Genomic DNA, 18,357 nt, shown 5'->3' on the forward strand with positions numbered 1-18,357 from the left:
ATATATAAATACATATTAAAAAACTCTTCCTTCAAGGCCCAGCTCAGACACCATCTTCTTTATTAAGCCTTCCCAGATTCCCCCACCCCTACCTCTCCAAAGGTGCAAGTAATCTTTCCATTCTTAAATTTTCCTGGAACAACTTATCTGAATCACTTCTTTATCATTATTATACTCTACCTTGTTCTACTATATTTATCTCAGTCTGAATCCTATATATGAGATCTAACCTCAAATCATCTACTGCATAAAGATAATGCTTAATAATTAGGGTTTTTTAATTGCTGAACAACACTGGAACTCATTACAGCCCATTTCATATCCTTCAATAGTAATCATATATTTACTTTAGCTACAACTTATTATCATAAGAATCATAAGGTTTAAAGCTAGAAGGAAACTTAGAAATAAACTAGTCCAATCACTCATTATGCAGATGAGTAAACTAAGACCTAAGAAAGGCAGAGCAAACTCCCCACTGTCATGTAGCAGAAGAAGGAATCCAACAGAGCACCACTCACTAAACTCAGCCAATATACTACTCCAATATAGTACATCATTTGAATATTAACTAACAACTGTGCAAAAAGAAATTATATATACTTTCCAATACAGTCAACAAACAACTATCATGTAATAAATCTTGATGCCTCCAGATTAAAGAATCAGGCAAAAAATCTCCATTTGTCATCTTAATCCTAAAATGGAATATTTTAGCAAAAGGCACCTTCTAACTGACTCCTCAACAGGTTAACATCTGAAGAAAAGAATGTAAGACACAATTGAGACTTGTTATAAAATGATTAACTGTATATAAGACTTTACTTGTAATCTGTCACCTCTAATAATATTCTTAGAATCACAAAGGAAAGAAAGCACCCTGCATTTAGTCAGAAGACCCAGGTTCAAATTCTGGCACTATCATTTATTGATTTTATGACCCTGGGCAAATGGCTAGACCTCGGTTTCTTCATCTATAAAAGGATAGAGCTGGATTATATGACCACTAAGTTCCCTAATATATCTACCGCTCCATGATCCCTCTTGGCCATCTGAACTCTAATGAAACAGCTACACAAAGGCAAAGATGCTGTAATTAAAGGAGCAATGGTGTTTTGCTTTCAATATTAGTAGTCCCTCTCACTTCAGCCCAGGAAAAACACTGTCCAGTCACTTAGTTAATAAAAAGCAGAGCCAGGATTTAAACATAGGAATGCCACATTACTTCTCAAAATACATTTTTATTGAATTGATTTATTTTATCTCAGTGTACTTCTGAGGGATTTGGGAAATAATGACTGTTTGACTCACTTAAGAATAACTGGAACTAGACTGAGGCTCTGCTTTCTCTGGTTTGTTTTCCTTTCTTGTTTATTTTCCCACTGCCCAACAAAGCCAGTTTTAAACAAAAAGAATGTTGGAAACATTGAGACCTTTTATCCCAAAGGGCCATGAAAATGCTGTACCTTCAGAACTACAAACCAAAATCCAGATCCCCTCCCCCAAGAAGTTTAACAAAATAAAAATAAACACTCCATTTTTTAGCTTCCAAGCATCAGCCTTCCAATCAGATAAACACACCCAGACCTCAATCCACATCCCATCCTCCTCTCACTCCTGGTAAATGGGTAGACTTTGCTACAGTTAGAAAAAGAATCAAGGAAGTCTTATAATGTGAGAGCTAGAAAATATCTTAAAAAGACAAAATGTTAGAAATGGAAGGGACCTTAGAATATAAAAGAATACTAATGTTCAAAGAAGTCTTAGAACATAGAATGTTACAAATTAATGAAATCTAGTCTAAATTCCCTCATTTTATAGAAGAAACTAGGATCCAGAAAAGAAAAATGGCTTATAGAGCCAAGACTAGAATTGTGATAGAATTCTGATCTCATAACACCTAGTGCACGGACTTGCTTCTTCCATAGTGCTAGCAACAAAAACAGGCACTAAATAAGCATCTATTAGAGAAATATATATATATATATATATTTGTGTAATATTGGATTAGGCAAGGATCCCAGGGAATAAGAAACATCAGACAAATGCTGAATTAGCCCTCTTACCCAGATTTCTCAATCCTAGACTATGATATATTTCATCTTCTCCTCCCTAGGTCTATAAATGTGTCAGGTTGCTTCAAACTCACTTAGAATGCTTCCTTTAATGACTTATAACCCACTTCCTTCACTTGATGCATGAAAATAAATTCTAGGATGTTAACACAGCCAATGTTAGACTGCGGTATAGTTTCTGGCAATGTGTCTATGTTATCAGTTAAATTACTTTATATTAACCACATTCCAATCCACAGGGATTATTTCAAGACTAAATAAGATTTAAACATATCTGTTCAAGCTTTGCCAGTTTTAATTGCTTGATCAGGCCAGGTACATGTCTGCTCATGTTTAAAGCTCCTTTCAGGAGCTTTCCAGGGTGCTAACTTCATGACATTTATTTTGTCCTCCCTCAGTCATGACATCCTAGAATATTAGCAGGGATCTTGGATTCATAAAGTTAAAGGAAATCTTAGAAATGGTCTAACTAACATGAAGCATAAGCAATTTCTATTGACCTCCAGGGTTGATCCTCACTTACCACCCAAAACAACCAGTTCCACTGTTAGATCCTTAGAATAGTTGGAAAATACTTCCTTAGATTGAACCATAATCTATTCCCCAGGAATAAGCCTCCTAAACCTTAGTCCAGGGTTCTTGCTTCTATTTTTATATAGTTTTCTATATTTTTAAATAGAGTTTAAAGCTCTAGAAACTAAAAATATTTAGAAGGTCACAGGGCTTCTGGATACGGCCCTAATTACTCCATCAAGCAATGTGGACAATTACACCCAGATATATTTACACATTATAATCAGAATTATCCCAGAGTCACTTTAAATGTCTACCAATGATTCAAAGAGAACAAGTGGAATGGTCACATTTGAAATGATTCTGATTCAATTTCACAAGCAAATTAAGTTATTTAAAAAAAAAAACAAGAGCAACACAAGTTCTGTCTCACAGTTTGACTTTCAAACTGCCTAAGACATGGCTTTTCATAAAGTCATTTGTGAAAAACCTGGTTTTTTTGTGAGATCTGCTAGCTCTTCTCTTCCAATTCCTACCTCCATTTTTTTTGTATGTGACCCCCTATGTGTGGCATGTTCTTCCTTCTCTCCTCTGCTTCAGAATCAGATTCCTTGTAAACATAGCTCAGGTAACATGCTCTACATAAGACTTTTCCTGCCCATCCCCCACCTCAATGACTAGCTCTCCATCCCTCTTGAAATTATTTTGCACACAGAGCTACTAAGTAGTTCAGTAGATTGAAAGCCAGGCTTGGAGATGGGAGATCCTGGGTTCAAATTTGGCCTTAGAGAATTCCTAGCTTTGTGACCTTGGGCGAGTCACTTAACCTCCATTGCTTAGCCCTTACAACTCTTCTACTTGGGAACAATATACAGTACTGATTCTAAGACAGAAGTCAAGGTTAAAAAAAAAGAAGGAAATTATTTTGTAACTCCCTAATAGAATGTAAACTCCCTAAAAAGCAAAGACTGTGTTAATTGCATGCCTTGAGTTCAAGTCAACCAGGGGTAGGCAATCACAAATGGTTTATTTTCTCCAACTCTGACATGGAAACTTGTGAACCTAGTCATAGTAATAATAAATTAGTCAGTCCTATAGGACTTAAGAGCACTTTCCTCCCACCAACCTTGTGAGACAGATATGTTTATTCCCACTTTACAGGTGATGAAACTGAGATTTAGAGAGGTGAAGAGATTTCAAACAGTGACAGTCAGGGTTCAAACTCAGATCTCATAGCTAGAAACCAAATGCTCTTTCAATTCCCCTAAACTAATAATCCAAAACAGTCTAATTCCAAGAATAAGAAGGCTCATTTTGAATAAACTTTACATTTAATACAAGTCCATGCTCCATAAGTTCCCTTTCAAGGCACTGAGATATTATGGCAATATTTCTTTTAAAGCAGAGAGCCTCTAAAACACCAAAGAACCAAAGCTGTCTGCTTTGCTGTATTTTATCAAGAGCAAAAGAGTTAATGGCTAGCTAGTACTAACTTGAAATTTCTGAATCTCAGCTGCTGACTGACCCTGTCTCACAGAAGTGCAGGTCTCTTCACTTCCCTGTAGCTGTTACTAATAGCTTTTGCAATAGGAGGAGGCAACAGCCCAATCATATGATTAAGCCTTTCCTTTACTCCAACCTGTGAGATCAGGATTATCAGTCTTAAAATTCCCATCTGATTTTGGTCCTAACCGGTGACTACATCAGGAACTGCTGGGATGAAAACTCCATCAATGCAGGACAGCAACTGGCTTATTAATTATGGTATTAAAGGAACAATGTGGCATAATGGCTAAAGGACTGATATCAGAGTCAAGAAATCCTGGATTCAAATCCTGACAATGACTATGTGACAACAGGGAAGTAACAATGTCACATGTCTTTTCATTGCTCAATTTAATTCTAAACCTATCCTCTATTTTACAGATGAGTTTACTAAATTGCAAGAGAATTCAAATGATTTGTCCAAGGTCAGGCAGTTCAGAAGTTCCAAAACCAGGTCTCTAATTCAATTCAAAGTCCATGGTTCTTCTACTATACCATGCTAGATTCTCAGTTTAGGAAATAAATACTTGGGGAAGTATTAATGAGGTGGAATGTATCAAAGACAGTGACCAAGACTGGAAGATAACTGAAGAATTAAATGGAAGGATTGAGGATGCAAAGATTTAAGGGAAATATAATTCTCTTCAAATATATGAAGGTCAGTCTTGTAGAATAGGAATGAGACTTGTTTTCCTTGGTCCCAGAGGTCAAAAACAGAACCAATGAGTAGAAGTTTCAGGGAAGTAAATTTCAAGGGAAAACTCCTAACAATAAGAGCTGTCCAAAACTGAAATGCAGTATCTCAGAAAGTAGTGAATTTTTTAAGGTCCAATGAGCCCTAGTGAGGGCTATCATCAGAGGAATTCTAATGCTTAATGACCTCACAGTTCACCTTTAGCCAGAAGATTCTGATTCTGTGACTCTACTGAAACCTAAACCTACATAGTTCTCTGAATACAATGCTTTAATAAATAAATGTCTGTGGTACAACTCTTTTGTAAGAAGTAACAAATTTTTTACTGGCACGCTTCATTTATTTCAAATTTTTACCTCCTAATTTTCATTCATACAATAAATATTTATTGAATACACACTATGGATAAGGCTCTAAAGTCACATAGGCTCTGCTTATCTGTAGGCTAGTGTCAAATCATGGAAAAATAACTGCCGCAAGAATCAGAAGACATGAGTTTTATTGCCAGTTTTGCCTTGAATTTCCTGTTTAATCTGAGGCAAGTTACTTAAATTCTATGGACTTCAGTTTCCTTCTCTGAAAAATAAGGGTGGAGAGGGACTCTTTAAGGTTCCTTCCAGCTCCAAAATTCTGTAAAATGAGATTCTTAACCTTTTTTTAAGTTAACTGCAACCCGAGGAAAATATAAAATAAGTGCTATGTTCTTATTTTTTCTCTCTCACTTTTTCATTATAAGCAGCAAATTTGTCCAGAGTTATTCAACAAATATTTCAGTACCTTATTCATACATACCCAACACAGTTTTCAAGTGGAAAAAAAAATCCCAAATTCATAAGGAGAAAGCACAAGATTTATTCTATTCAATCCCAGAGAGTAGAAGTAAGACCAATGGGCAGGAGTTAGAGGGAGGCAAATTTCAGTTTGATATCAGAAAGGTTTTTCTAACCATTAGAGCTGGCCAACAATGTAAAGGGCACTCAAGAGTCCTGTAACATTTTCCTATAAGATTGGATCTGGCTTAAATTAACTCTTAAGATCGCTTCTTGATCTGGAATATTATGATCTAACTTTCTGTGCTTTAAGCACCCTTGCCAGCCTGACATATTTCAAAGTCCTTTCTAATTCTAAAACTCTGTTCAAATGTTCCCTTCTATGATTCGATGAAGATTGCAACACTAGAGTCACACAGCCTATCAGTAATAAAACTTGGAGGCCAATGTTCCAGGAAAAATAACTGTCAGCCCCACCCTTGAGCTCTTCCCCTTCTTAACTTTCACAGGCACAAATCTCAAAAAAACAATGAAATAAACCAATTTCATCATCTTTACGATAACAGGAATTTAAAATGCAAAAAGTCAATTGCTTTAGAAAAAGGCTACACTAGAGATGCAGCAGGTAAGAGAATAGTCTCTAGCAACAGAAGAGGCAGAGCACTCAGACATTTCTAAAGGAAACTGAGGAAAAAGCATTATGACTACATGTAGCTAATGCATCCAGGGGTCCATAGGTAGGGAAGAAGTAGGGAACATATAGCAGCAAAGAAACCAGTGTAGAGTAATATAATAGAAAGAGCAATGGGCTTGAACTCCAGAGGATATGAGTTTGAATTCTGACTCTTTCTTCAGCTACCTGAATGACCTTAAGCACAGAAAAAGATAATTCCTAGAAAGTATTATCTAACCCAATCCCCTCATTCTCATATAAGGAAATGAAGATCCTCCCCCCCCCAAAAAATAAAAAAAATAAAAAAATAAGTGACTTGCTTAAGGTCACACAGATGCTTAGCAGCAAAGCTGAAATTTAAACTTAAGTCTTCTGTCCCAAAGCCAATGTTCTTTCCACCACACCACTATTCCATCATTCCCCCATCTCTATGCTGCAGTATTCTCATCTATAAATACAAGGGTGTTGGAATAGAAAACCCTTCCAACTTTCTTTTTCTATCAGGAGATCCTGGCAGAAAAAGGAGATACCAAAAACATGACCATTCTTTCACTTGAAAATTACATTTCCTAAGTCTTTAAGATGGTAGCAATGTAAACAAAATTACATTGGAATCTAGAAATAACTTACAAGTAGCTTTAAAAAAAAAACTCAACCCACAGCTCTAGGACTTTTTGAAATTCAGGAATAGCATTTGTTTATTTGGAAAACACAGTCTCAGGTTCGGTTACAACAGAAATATAGCTACAAATCTTCTGTCTTCATACCTCTTCTGTTTTCCATATACAAAAAAGTTTTCTTTTCAAAAGCGAGGATATAAAAATTTTAAAGAGGAGAACACAGTCTTATAAGACCAGGCAGACACACAAAATATCAAGCAACCAGTGTAGTAGAGCAAGCACGGGCCTTCAGTTGTTCCAGCCCTAACACCATCTGGCTAGGTAACTACTGGTAAATTATTTCACCTGACTTTGTTTCCTCTATATCATCGGGATAATAACACTTTCATTCTTTATCTTAAAGGATTGTCTTTTTTTATCAACTTTAAAGTGATAGAGAATAGGGGCAGGTAGGTAGCATAGTAGATAGAGCACCAGGCCTGGAGTCAGGAGGACCTGAGTTCAAATATGACCTCAGACACTTTCAAGCTCTGTGACCCTAGGCAAGTTACTGAACCCCAATTGCCTTGCCCTTCTATCTTGAGTTGTTACTAAGACAGAAAATAAGAATTTTTTTAAGTGATATAGAGTCTTGAATAACTCTAAAATCTTTTTAATTTTCTCAGTGTGGGTACTCCTTCCTTTGCTGATTAGAATCATAATGCTTCGCCATTAACATAGGCAGTATAATACAATGGAAAGGGCACTGAAGTCAATCAATTGTGGAATGTATGAACAAACTGGTATATAAATACAATGGAATATTATTGTGCCATAGGAAATAACAAATATGAAGAATTCCAAAAAACTTGAGAACTGATGCAGAGCAAAGTTAGTACACCAAGTGAGCAACATATACCATGACCACAATTAAAGATTTAAGAGCAATACAGTGACTAATAATGACTGCAAAGGAAAGAAGTTGAAAAATGCCAAAGGCTATGAATTATAGGTTTCAAACAGAGTCAATATGATGGCTTGTTCTGCTGAACTGTACTTATTTGTTGGGAAGATAGACAGAGGGAGTCAGTGGAAATAAGGCAAGTAGGTGTCACATCAGCTAGAATGTTGGAACTGCAGCCAGGAAGATCTGAATTCAAATCCTGCCTCACTGTGATCCTGGACCGAGTCACTAAACCTGTCCACCTTGGTTTCTCCATTTGTAAAATAAAGATAATAGCAATAGCACTACCCTATCTCAGGGTTTTTGTGAAGATAAAATGAGATATTTGGAAAGTGCTCTGTAAATCTTAAAGTGCTATATAAATGCTAGTTATCATCATCATCATCATCATTATGGCAGGACCTCACCTTTGATGATTAATACCTGTGTTAACCTGAAAATCATTCAACTTCCTAGGGCCTAAGTTTTCTCATGTGTAAAATGAGGAGGCTGGAATGGAAAGCCTCTGAGGTTCTCTTCTATAATTGTATATTTTTAAAATCATCAGCATTAAAAAAAAAAAAAACTTTGGATTTGGAGGCAGCTGGGTGGCTCAGTGGATTGAGAGACAATCCCAGAGACAGGAAGTCCTGGGTTCTAATGTGGCCTTAGACACAGATTAGCTGTGTGACCGTGGGCAAGTCACTTAACCCCCATTGTCTCTCTTCTGCCAATACACCGTATAAATTCTATGACAAAGTAAGGGTTTAAAAACAAAACAAAACATTGGATTTGTAGTCAGAGGACATGTCTTCAAATCCCAGCTCTACCACCTACCACCTTGTATTATTTTAAGCAAGTTTCCTCAGCTATAAAATATGGGAGTAGAACTACAAGATCCCTCCTAGCTATAAACCTATGCTGATATGATCCTCTATAATTTAATGGTTTATGAGAGATCCTTGACAAAATTTAAAAAAAATTAATCACTCTGATGATTAAGCCTCTCTACTCCATTTCTAGACCTATATTCAAAGTCTTTCCAGTTTAGAAAGATGAGCCAGGGCTTTTGGTAGGGCCTACCAGAGCTTTCACTCCACTGGCAATTTTCAAATACCCAGCACCACTTACTCTACATGATTAGGTATCAAAGTAAAATTTTAGTGAAGTAATAAAATGCAAAAAAAAAAGAGCTATATATTATAATGATAAGCATAGTGATTATAAACACCATCTCCTTTAAATAGCCAGATGAGAATACTGAGGACAAAACTTTGACTTTCATGTCTTAAGAATTTCACAAAGTCTAGCAGTATTCAAACAAGTACCAATTTCCACTCAAGGACATAATTCATATAGCAGAGGGTTGCATGCAGATTTCCCTCCCCCCACCTAATAATAAAAACTGTCATTTTCTTTTTAAAAATAGGCTAAATAGGTCATAGAGGCAGTTGGTGGCTCAGTGGATCGAGAGCCAAATCTGGAGACTAGACATTCTGGGTTCAAATTTGGCCTCAAATACTTCCTATTTCTATGGCCCCTACTATTCTTCAGCCTTGGAAATGATTGATTCTAACACAGAAGGGTAAGGGCTTTTTAAAAATAGACTAAGGATAATCTCACATCTATGAAATAATTGAGGGACTGAGCCATCTCTACAATGAGAACAACTGCCCAGGTATCAGTCTACTAATGAAGTTATAGCACCAAAGGCTAGTTGCAGAGAAAGGCACTGGGCCACAGCAATGACCCCATTAGCAAAAATACTAGTCGCTAGCACTGGCATAGTGCTTTAAGGTTTGCAAAGCACTTTACATATTACATTTGTCAAGGCACTTAAGTTGGATGTTCCTACTACATATTGATTTATGCATTGATTCAACAAAACCTTTGTACAAAATACTAAGCTTGGTACTTGGAATGATACAATGTATGTGTAAGACATGATAAGAGCACTCAAGAAACACAGAAGGAGAAGATACAAACTTAAAAAACTATAACACTTCTCGAAGCTTAGCACAGTGCCAGACAAAGAGTAAACATTTAATAAATACTATTAGAGTGTTGACACCAATCTACATCCCCACCCAGACTCCCTTTAAATTATGGGAAAAACAATCAATAGATTTAATCGAAGTATCAAGGTTTAAATCCTAACTTTACCACTTTTGTGACTTTGGGCAAGTTATATTAACTCTACTTTTCTCAGTTTCCACATCTCTAAAAAGAAGAAAATTGGAATATTCTCCCCAAACGCTTTCCTTCTCTGGCCCTCAGTTTTTTCTCCTCGACCAAAGAGGCTTTTATAGAGAAGAGTATTTCTAAGTTCTAAAGTTCTAAAGATTCCTTTCCAATACTTCTCCCTCCCCTCCTTACCCCCAGGGCTTTTGGAAATCCCATCTCCACCCAACAAATTTAGAATCAGATCTGCATGCCAGCCACTTTCTTGACCCTTAAAAACTAAGTGATTTTGAGCAAGTCACTTATCCTTTTTCAGCCTCAGTTTCCTCACGTGTAAAAATAGAATGCCTATTTCTACAGTGTTTTTAAGTTCCTCACGAGAACCTTATAGGGTTGGTGGTGCAATCGTTATTTTCTACATTTTACAGATGAGAAAAGTAGTGAGTCGCCCAGCTATTAATGTGTGGGATCGGGTATTCTGAAATCAGTTTTCCTCATTCCAATACCAGAGTTCTTACCATTAAACCATACTGCCCCTCTGTAAAACGAGGGAGATAGAGTGGATACCAAAGGTTCCTATTTCTAGGATACTATAACCCATCTTACCCACATGTTCCCTCACTTTGCGACCCTCACACTTGCTAGACTCCCATTACCAGTTCCCACTACCCCACCGCAGGCGGAGTTTCCCTCCTCGCCCCCTCCCCTTTCTGGGGGCCCTGGCCCCGCCCCCACCCGGGGCCCAGGAGGCGCCTGACCAGCTGCCAGCTTCACCCCCCATTCACACTCTAGTCCTCTCTAGTCACCATGGCAACTTCCCCCCCTCCATTCCATAGCTCGCGCCCCCACTCCCACCCCGGAGCAGAAGAGGCCCTTCCTGTCACTGCAACAAGTCCCCCGGGCCCGCGGCCTCTGCAACCCGGCTTCCCCACACCTCATCCCGGCCTCCCTAGCCCCAGGCCTGCCTGCCCGCGCTCACCTGATCCTGGAGCCCATGGTCCCCGGGACTCCTCATGGGCCCAGGCCCCACTCGGTGCTGCCCGGCCCCAGCCTCTCCCTGCCTGCCTCTCTCTCTTCCGCCCCGCCCCTCTGGCCCCCACCCGGGTCTATTTCACTTGCTTGGTCCCGGGAAACGCCATGGTTGCTGGGGCGCGTTCCCGCCGCCGCGCGCGCGCGCTTAAACCCCACGGCTCAGTAGCCTCCCTCCCCGCTACACTCAGATAAGAGGCTGAGGCAAAGGCTCAGACACGCGCCCAACCCCGCCCCACCGGCTTCCCGCCGCGTGGAGCCTGCCGGGACTTGTAGTCCGGACGCTTCTGGGCATAGCCCAGGGAAGGTTTGGTATAGGACAGAGAAAGGGGTGGGTAAAAAAAAAAGAGGAAAAGCGTGTTGAAAGGCAGCCATCGTCATAGGATCTTGGAGTTCAAGTTGGAAGAGGAACTAACGATTAAACCAACAATCTCATTTTACAGAAGAGTAAAAAGAGGCTCAGAGAGAAGTGACTTACCCAATGTCACCCTGATAGGAACAAATCCAGATAGTCTGACTCCTAAATCTAAATCTAGTGTTTACAATAATTGTGTGTCCTTTCCTTTACTAGATCTATTCAGTCATTGCCAAGTCTTGTCATTTCTACTTTGCATCTCGTATATGCCCCCTTCTCTTCTCAGACATTGTTACACCCCAAGACTATTGCAATAGCCTGCCTTGGACAGCCTGCCTCAAATTTCTACCCACTCCAGTCCATCCTCCATTCAGCTGTCCAAGTAATCTTCCTAAAGAGTAGATCCGGCCATGTCACCCACCCACCCCCATTCCATGAACTCCATTGGCTCCATTACCTCCAGGATCAAGTACAAAATCTTCTGGCCCCTTCCTACCTTTCCAGTTTTCCTAACTACTTACTCAACTGATCCAATGGCATTGATCTCATTGCTGTTCTGCAAGCAAAACACTCCATCTCCCAAATACAACCATTTTCACTTCCCCCAGTCTGAAATGTTCTCTCTCCTCAATCTCAGATTACCAGCTTCCCTAGCTTCTTTCAAGTCCCAGCTGAAGTTTAGATATGTGTGCATAGGTGTGTATTAATATATACACATGTGTGTATATAAAATACACATATATAAACAACTGTGTACATATATAAAACAACTATCAACATACATGCAACTATATATAATGCAAATAACTACATCCAAACAAGATAGATACATATATAGAGATACATATATGTTATATGTTGATCTTGTTCATATATAGTAGTTTATATATGCAAACAACTATGTACAAATAAGATGGATACATATATATGAATGGATACAAATGACTGTATATCTGTATATGCATGCCATAAGATTGTGAGCTCCTTGAGAGCAGTGGTTGTTTTTTGCCTTTCTTTGTATACCTAGTGCTAGCACAGTGCCTAGCATATAGTAAGTGCTTAACTAAAGCTTCTTGTTTTGATTTGAGGAGACCTACAGGTAACTTAAGCGACTCACTAGCTTCTTTCCCTAGGTGTTGCTTTCTTCCCTCTCCTCCCAACTTTCCCTTATGGGAGGATTTGTCTTCCCCTAGAGCCTCTCTTGGACTTCCACTATACAGACCACCTACCTTCTCCTACAATTCTCTATGGAAACCAACTCCTCCCTACAAAGAACACCTACATTCCCCTAAATGGAGAGCCAAGACCATCTATTTCTGCAGAATCATTATGTAATTGCTATAGCTTGTCCATAGGTCTGTTTATGTATGTGTATATAGACACATACATGTATATATAATCTCTGACAATCACTATAAATGGATGAGTTAAGTCCAGTATTAAATAAGAGGGGGTGAGGGAAAAGTGGGGGGAAAGAAGCTGAATTATCTTTTGGAATTTGCAGAGCTCTTTACCTGATCACAAACTACTTCCAAAAAGCTTTATCTTTTTAATTCTTGTGTTGTTCTATGGCTGTGATTTATGAAGCACTTAAGCCTCCATAGTATTAAAAATGAGGGTCACTCAGAGAGCAATAGAGGAGCCTTCATGTTGGTGTTCAAGTATGACACTCTAGTTCCTGAATTCATGCTTTTTTCACTGACTGTCTTCAGTCTCCCTCCCCATCCCCAGCTAGGTTCTATAGATACGTGATAAAGGATGGAAAGGTTTGCAATTTGCAAAACTGTGCAAGAACTGAAAAGTGCAAACTTAGATATGATTAACTCAAGTGGCATGTGACCAAGGGTCACATGGGAGCCTGAGCTGGAGGATCTGGGAAGACTCCATCTTGCCCCAACGGACTTTTCTTCTGGTCTCCTGAGGAAGTAAAGAGGAAGGTCTGAAGAGGGATCTGAAGAGGATTTTCCCTGTGTTGAACTGAGGAAGAGTTCCTGTATCTAGCTGCTGGCAGCATTCAGTCTCACTTGGACATCAGGACTTGCTTGGACATCTAACAATAACAGATCCTGGCTCTAACTGGCTTTTTCGGAGCCCTGCTGAATAAGATTTGGGAACCTGGTTAAGTTTTAGTTTAGTAACCTAGTTAGCATAGTTAGTTTTTTAAATAAGAATAAGCAGTTTGGCGAAGCCAGCTAGGTTAAAAATCTGTATATTGTATTTATTTCTTGTATGATTGTATATTTCTCTGTGTACTTAGCTATCTAAGAGCTTAGGGGGTTACATAGAATTCTGAGGGTTGACTTCCTGAAGGGGTTACTGAAGCTGCACCACAGACCCCCGCAGCCATCTTAGGGCAGCCATCTTAAGAAAAAAAACTGTTTTGATTGTTTGAAATTGATTTGTGTTGTCTTTAGTTTATGTACAATATACATTGTAGTAATAATCTTACAATGGAAGCTGGCATGTCTGTAGGCATGTTTAGCAATATACTATTTCTGTTCTTTGATTATTTTCTACATGTACCATATTTTGTATTTGTGATGTTCCCTAATTATTGTCAGTATGTGTTTGCTATGGACTGTCTGAAACCCCTAATGGATGTTAAGCTATGTGACATTATGGTTTATGTACCCCTGGCTGTAACCTGTGCCTGTGTGGTCTATAAGTCTCGTGGCTCTGTGTGCCTATGTGTTAAGTGTCTAAAATATCTGGTGAACTGATTTAGAAGGGATGACATGAAAATGATGGTTATGCAAATGAAATTCCAACTAGATATCCTCGAGCACTTAATAAACCTGAATATGACTCAAGGCTTTGCACCAACAGAGTAAAGAATAATGGGAAAAACTTAAATAGACTAGATAAAGAGGAAGTAGCAGGAATAATTTCTTTGTGCCCATGTAGAGATATGCCAGTGGTAAAACAAAATGAAGTCCATAAAGTTAAAATACATAAGAGATTTTCCCCAGAAGACCTTGAGTCCATTAGGAAGAGAACGCCATGACGAACCTAATAGGGTGATTAAGGAGATGCATAGGGCAACTGATTTGTACGATCCAGACTTCAATGATTTTGCCCTACTGATGAAGGAGATCTTGACTAAGAGAGAAAGAACCAAATTTATTCAGGAGACTAGAACAGAACCGTTCTTGCAATCCTGGCCAGAGGATTTGAAGTTAGATACATCTGAAGAGGGAGTTTGTGAGATGTTAGTAGAGGCAAGAGATGCAATTACCTCCCATTCTGGAGGTAATGGGAAGTTATACCATAAGGCCCAATTCATGGTCAAAATTTGAGGCAATCAAACATAAGGTCTCTGAAGCTCCTGCAGTTTTCCTGGAAAGGATAACCAAGGCAAATGAAACTTTATTGGGAATGGATCCACTGGAAGAGAACTCAATTGCACATATTAAGAGGGTCTTTGTTAAAAATGCTGTCCCAATTATGCCCAAAGGGTGATAAAAGACTGTCTGCCCTTTGATCCAGCCATAGCTCTGCTGGGTTTGTACCCCAAAGAGATAGTGAGGAAAAAGACATGTACAAGAATGTTCATAGCCCTGCTCTTTGTGGTGGCAAAAAATTGGAAAATGAGAGGATGCCCTTCAATTGGGGAATGGCTGAACAAATTGTGGTATATGTTGGTGATAGAATACTATTGTGCTAAAAGGAATAATAAAGTGGAAGAATTCAATGGAGACTGGAACAACCTCCAGGAAGTGATGCAGAGCAAAAGGAGCAGAACCCGGAGAACATTGTACACAGAGACCGATACACTGTGGTACAATCGAACATAATGGACTTCTCCACTAGTGTCAATGCAATGTCCCTGAACAATCTGCAGGGATTTATGAGAAAAAACACTATCCACAAGCAGAGGACAAACTGTGGGAGTAAAAACACCGAGGAAAGGCAACTGCTTGACTACAGGGGTTGAGGGAATATGATTGAGGAGAGACTCTAAATGCAAATACCAACAACATGGAAATGGGTTCAGATCAAGGACACATGTGATAACCAGTGGAATCAAGCATCAGACATGGGAGGGGTGGCAGGAGTGGGGGAGGGGGGGAAGGAAAAGAAAATGATCTTTGTTTCCAATGAATAATGTTTGAAAATGACCAAATAAAATAATCTTTAAATTAAAAAAAAATGCTGTCCCAAAGATCAGGTAATTTTTAAAAACAAATTACCCTGACTGTGAGGAATTAGAGTTGGATGATCTAAGGAGGAAGGCCACATATTTAATTACAGACTCGGAGGAAAGTAATGATGACAGGGATACTATTGTTGAGGACTTAAAGAGGAAATTGAAGGAAGCTGAATCAAAGGCTAGAGAGAGTGAAATCAAAGAAATAAAATCTGTGGCTGTGTTAAGATTTGTACAGCCAAGGTATACTATTAATACTTATAAACAAAATGAAAGGAGATCAGGCCCCAGACAGTGTTTTCTGTGTGATCACCTTGGACATCTGTTCAGAGACTACTGCTTTAGGAATCAGGTTAGGAGATAAGTAATGGGTATAATAGAAACAATAACTGGAATAGTAATAATTATAATAATAATAGATGGAATGCAAATAATAACAATAATCAAACTAGGTATACCAATCAATGTCAAAATGCCTGTATGCCAGGGACAACAAGCACCTGGTTTAAATACTATGAAGGCTTGGGTAAATGCTGGAGCAAGGCCTAACTATAGCCAGGTTGTAAAGGGTGACCAGAGTAAGAATACTGTCTTATGAAGGTTTGCCAAGGAAATACATGAGAATGAATCAAGGAATGAGTGTGATATAATTGCAAATGAGTTGAGGATAAATGAAAAGGGGAGTAATGAAAATAAAATACATGGTGATACAAACGAATTAATTAAATCAAAGGAGAATATAGTTGGTGTAAATAATTGTACAGAGAAAGAACATTGTAATATAAATTTAATAGACAATCCTAATGGATGTATGATAAGAGAAATTAATGAAGAATATAAACTAAATAATAATGAAATTGTAAATGGGAACAATGATACTAAGATGGAAAATTTAAGGACCAATGAGAGTAATATAGAAGCTGATGATGCAAAATCCTGGGAAAGTCATATAGTTCATGCAGATGTTGACTTGGATGGATAAGAAATGACTGAGCTTTGTACTGATGTTACCGTGTTTGCACCAATTCTTGAAACCTTCCAACCCCCAAATAGCACTGAACCCTGTGTTTTAGTAACTATAGAGGATCAGATATATGATCTTTTGGTGGATACTGGAGCCAGTAAATCAATTTTGCGAAGTCTTCCTAAAGATTGTAGAGCTGTTGGTACTATGGAAGTTATTGGAGCTACTGGAAAACCAGAGAGAGTAGCTAAATTACAACCTAAAATTATTACCCTTGGTCCATTAAGCATGGAACATGCCTTTCTATGTTTGCCTAGATGCCCAATGAACCTTCTCGGGAGGGACTTGCTTTGTAAATTACAAGCAATGATTCAATGTACTGACACTGAGGATATATCATTACAACTCCCAGAAGAATATCTGAAAGCCTTTCCATTGCTATTCTTGCATTCAGTCAGTGCAGAGAATGAGTTGAATTCCATCTATCTATTCCTGAGGATATACCAGAAGGTTTATGGGCAAAGACTTCCACAGAGGTTGGCCTATTGAAATCAGCTGATCCAGTGATAGTGAGAACCAAGGAAGGACCAGTTCCTTGTGTTCCTCAATATCCTTTGAGTAAAGAAGCTATAGACGGAATAAGACCTATTATTGAGTCCCTAATTCAACAAGGGATCATAATACCGTGTTTTTCAAATTACAGTACTCCCATATTGCCAAAAAGAAACAAAAGCTCGATCAAGATGGTAAAGTTGTCTATAGATTCATACTGGATTTAAGAGCTGTAAATGATCATGTAATTAAGACTCATCCTGTAGTACCAAGCCCAGCTCCTATAATATCATCCATTCCAAGTCAAGCAAGCTATTTCACCGTAATGGATTTATGTTCAGCATTTTTCTCGATACCAATTCACAAGGATTCTCAAAAGATCTTTGCTTTCACGTGAGACAGTGCCCAGTGGACGTTCACTCATCTTCCACAGGGATTCTGTGACAGCCTGAGCCAATTCTCTCAAATTTTGAACAGAGATCTTAAAACAATATCATTCAAGGAAAGTAAAATAGTGCATTTTGTACATGATAGCCTCCTAGCATCTCCATCTGCTAAAGTGTGTTTGAGAGATAGCAAGATTCTTTTGATTGAATTATATAGGCATGAACATAAAATCTCTAAAGCAAAACTTCAGTGGGTTTTGCCACCTGTTGAATATCTTGGGTTTTTGTTGTCAGAGGGTTCCAGAAGTATCACTAAAAAAGAATAGCTGATATCCAAAAACTGAGTGCACCTAAGACCAAGAAGCAACTTGGAGCTGTTCTTGGGACAATTGATTTTTGTAGGCAATAGATACCTGCTTATAGTGAAATTACTAAATGTTTAACAGATCTAACTAGGAATACAGAACCAGAACCTCTGAAACTCAAACCTGAACATCTGCAAGCCTTAAGTAAGCTTAAGGAAGTGTTTTTATTTTTTTTTTATCTGCACCAGCTTTTGGAATCCCAGACTATACTAAACCTTTATAATTATTTGTGCATGAGACCAAAGGTATTGCATCTGGTGGACTGACACAGACTTTAGGACAAAGTTATCGTCCAATTGGATACTATAGTTATCAGCTTGATCCAATTGCTGCAGGTACAGTTCCTTGTTTAAGGGGTGTAGCTGCTGCAGCTGTGTTAGTTCAAAAGTCATCAGAATTAGTTTTGGGATGTCCATTGACAGTATTCTGTTCACATCAAATAGAAGCACTAATGAGGATATTTTGTACTCAAGCATATTCAGACCAACGAATATCTAAGTATGAAATTATACTTCTAAGTAGTGATAACATAACATTGAAAAGGTTTAGTGTATTAAACCCAGCTA

General features: G+C 38.4%; 1 protein-coding gene across 5 annotated transcripts in view; it reads right to left on the reverse strand.

The window, feature by feature from the left end:
* Window positions 1-11,259, reverse strand: part of DENND1A (DENN domain containing 1A) — a 728,196-nt gene extending 716,937 nt beyond the window's left edge. For 2 of the 5 annotated variants that reach the window (XM_007474630.3, XM_007474629.3), the window contains exon 1: window positions 10,973-11,259. In XM_007474630.3, coding sequence (XP_007474692.2) covers window positions 10,973-10,989 — 17 coding nt within the window. In that variant the 5' untranslated portion in view covers window positions 10,990-11,259. The remainder of the gene's footprint in view (window positions 1-10,972) is intronic. The other 3 variants (XM_007474631.3, XM_056812116.1, XM_007474632.3) reach the window with 2 other exon arrangements.
* Between the last annotated feature and the right edge of the window lie 7,098 nt (window positions 11,260-18,357).

This window comes from Monodelphis domestica, chromosome 1 (assembly GCF_027887165.1).
Source record: "Monodelphis domestica isolate mMonDom1 chromosome 1, mMonDom1.pri, whole genome shotgun sequence".
NCBI classification, from domain to species: domain Eukaryota; kingdom Metazoa; phylum Chordata; class Mammalia; order Didelphimorphia; family Didelphidae; genus Monodelphis; species Monodelphis domestica.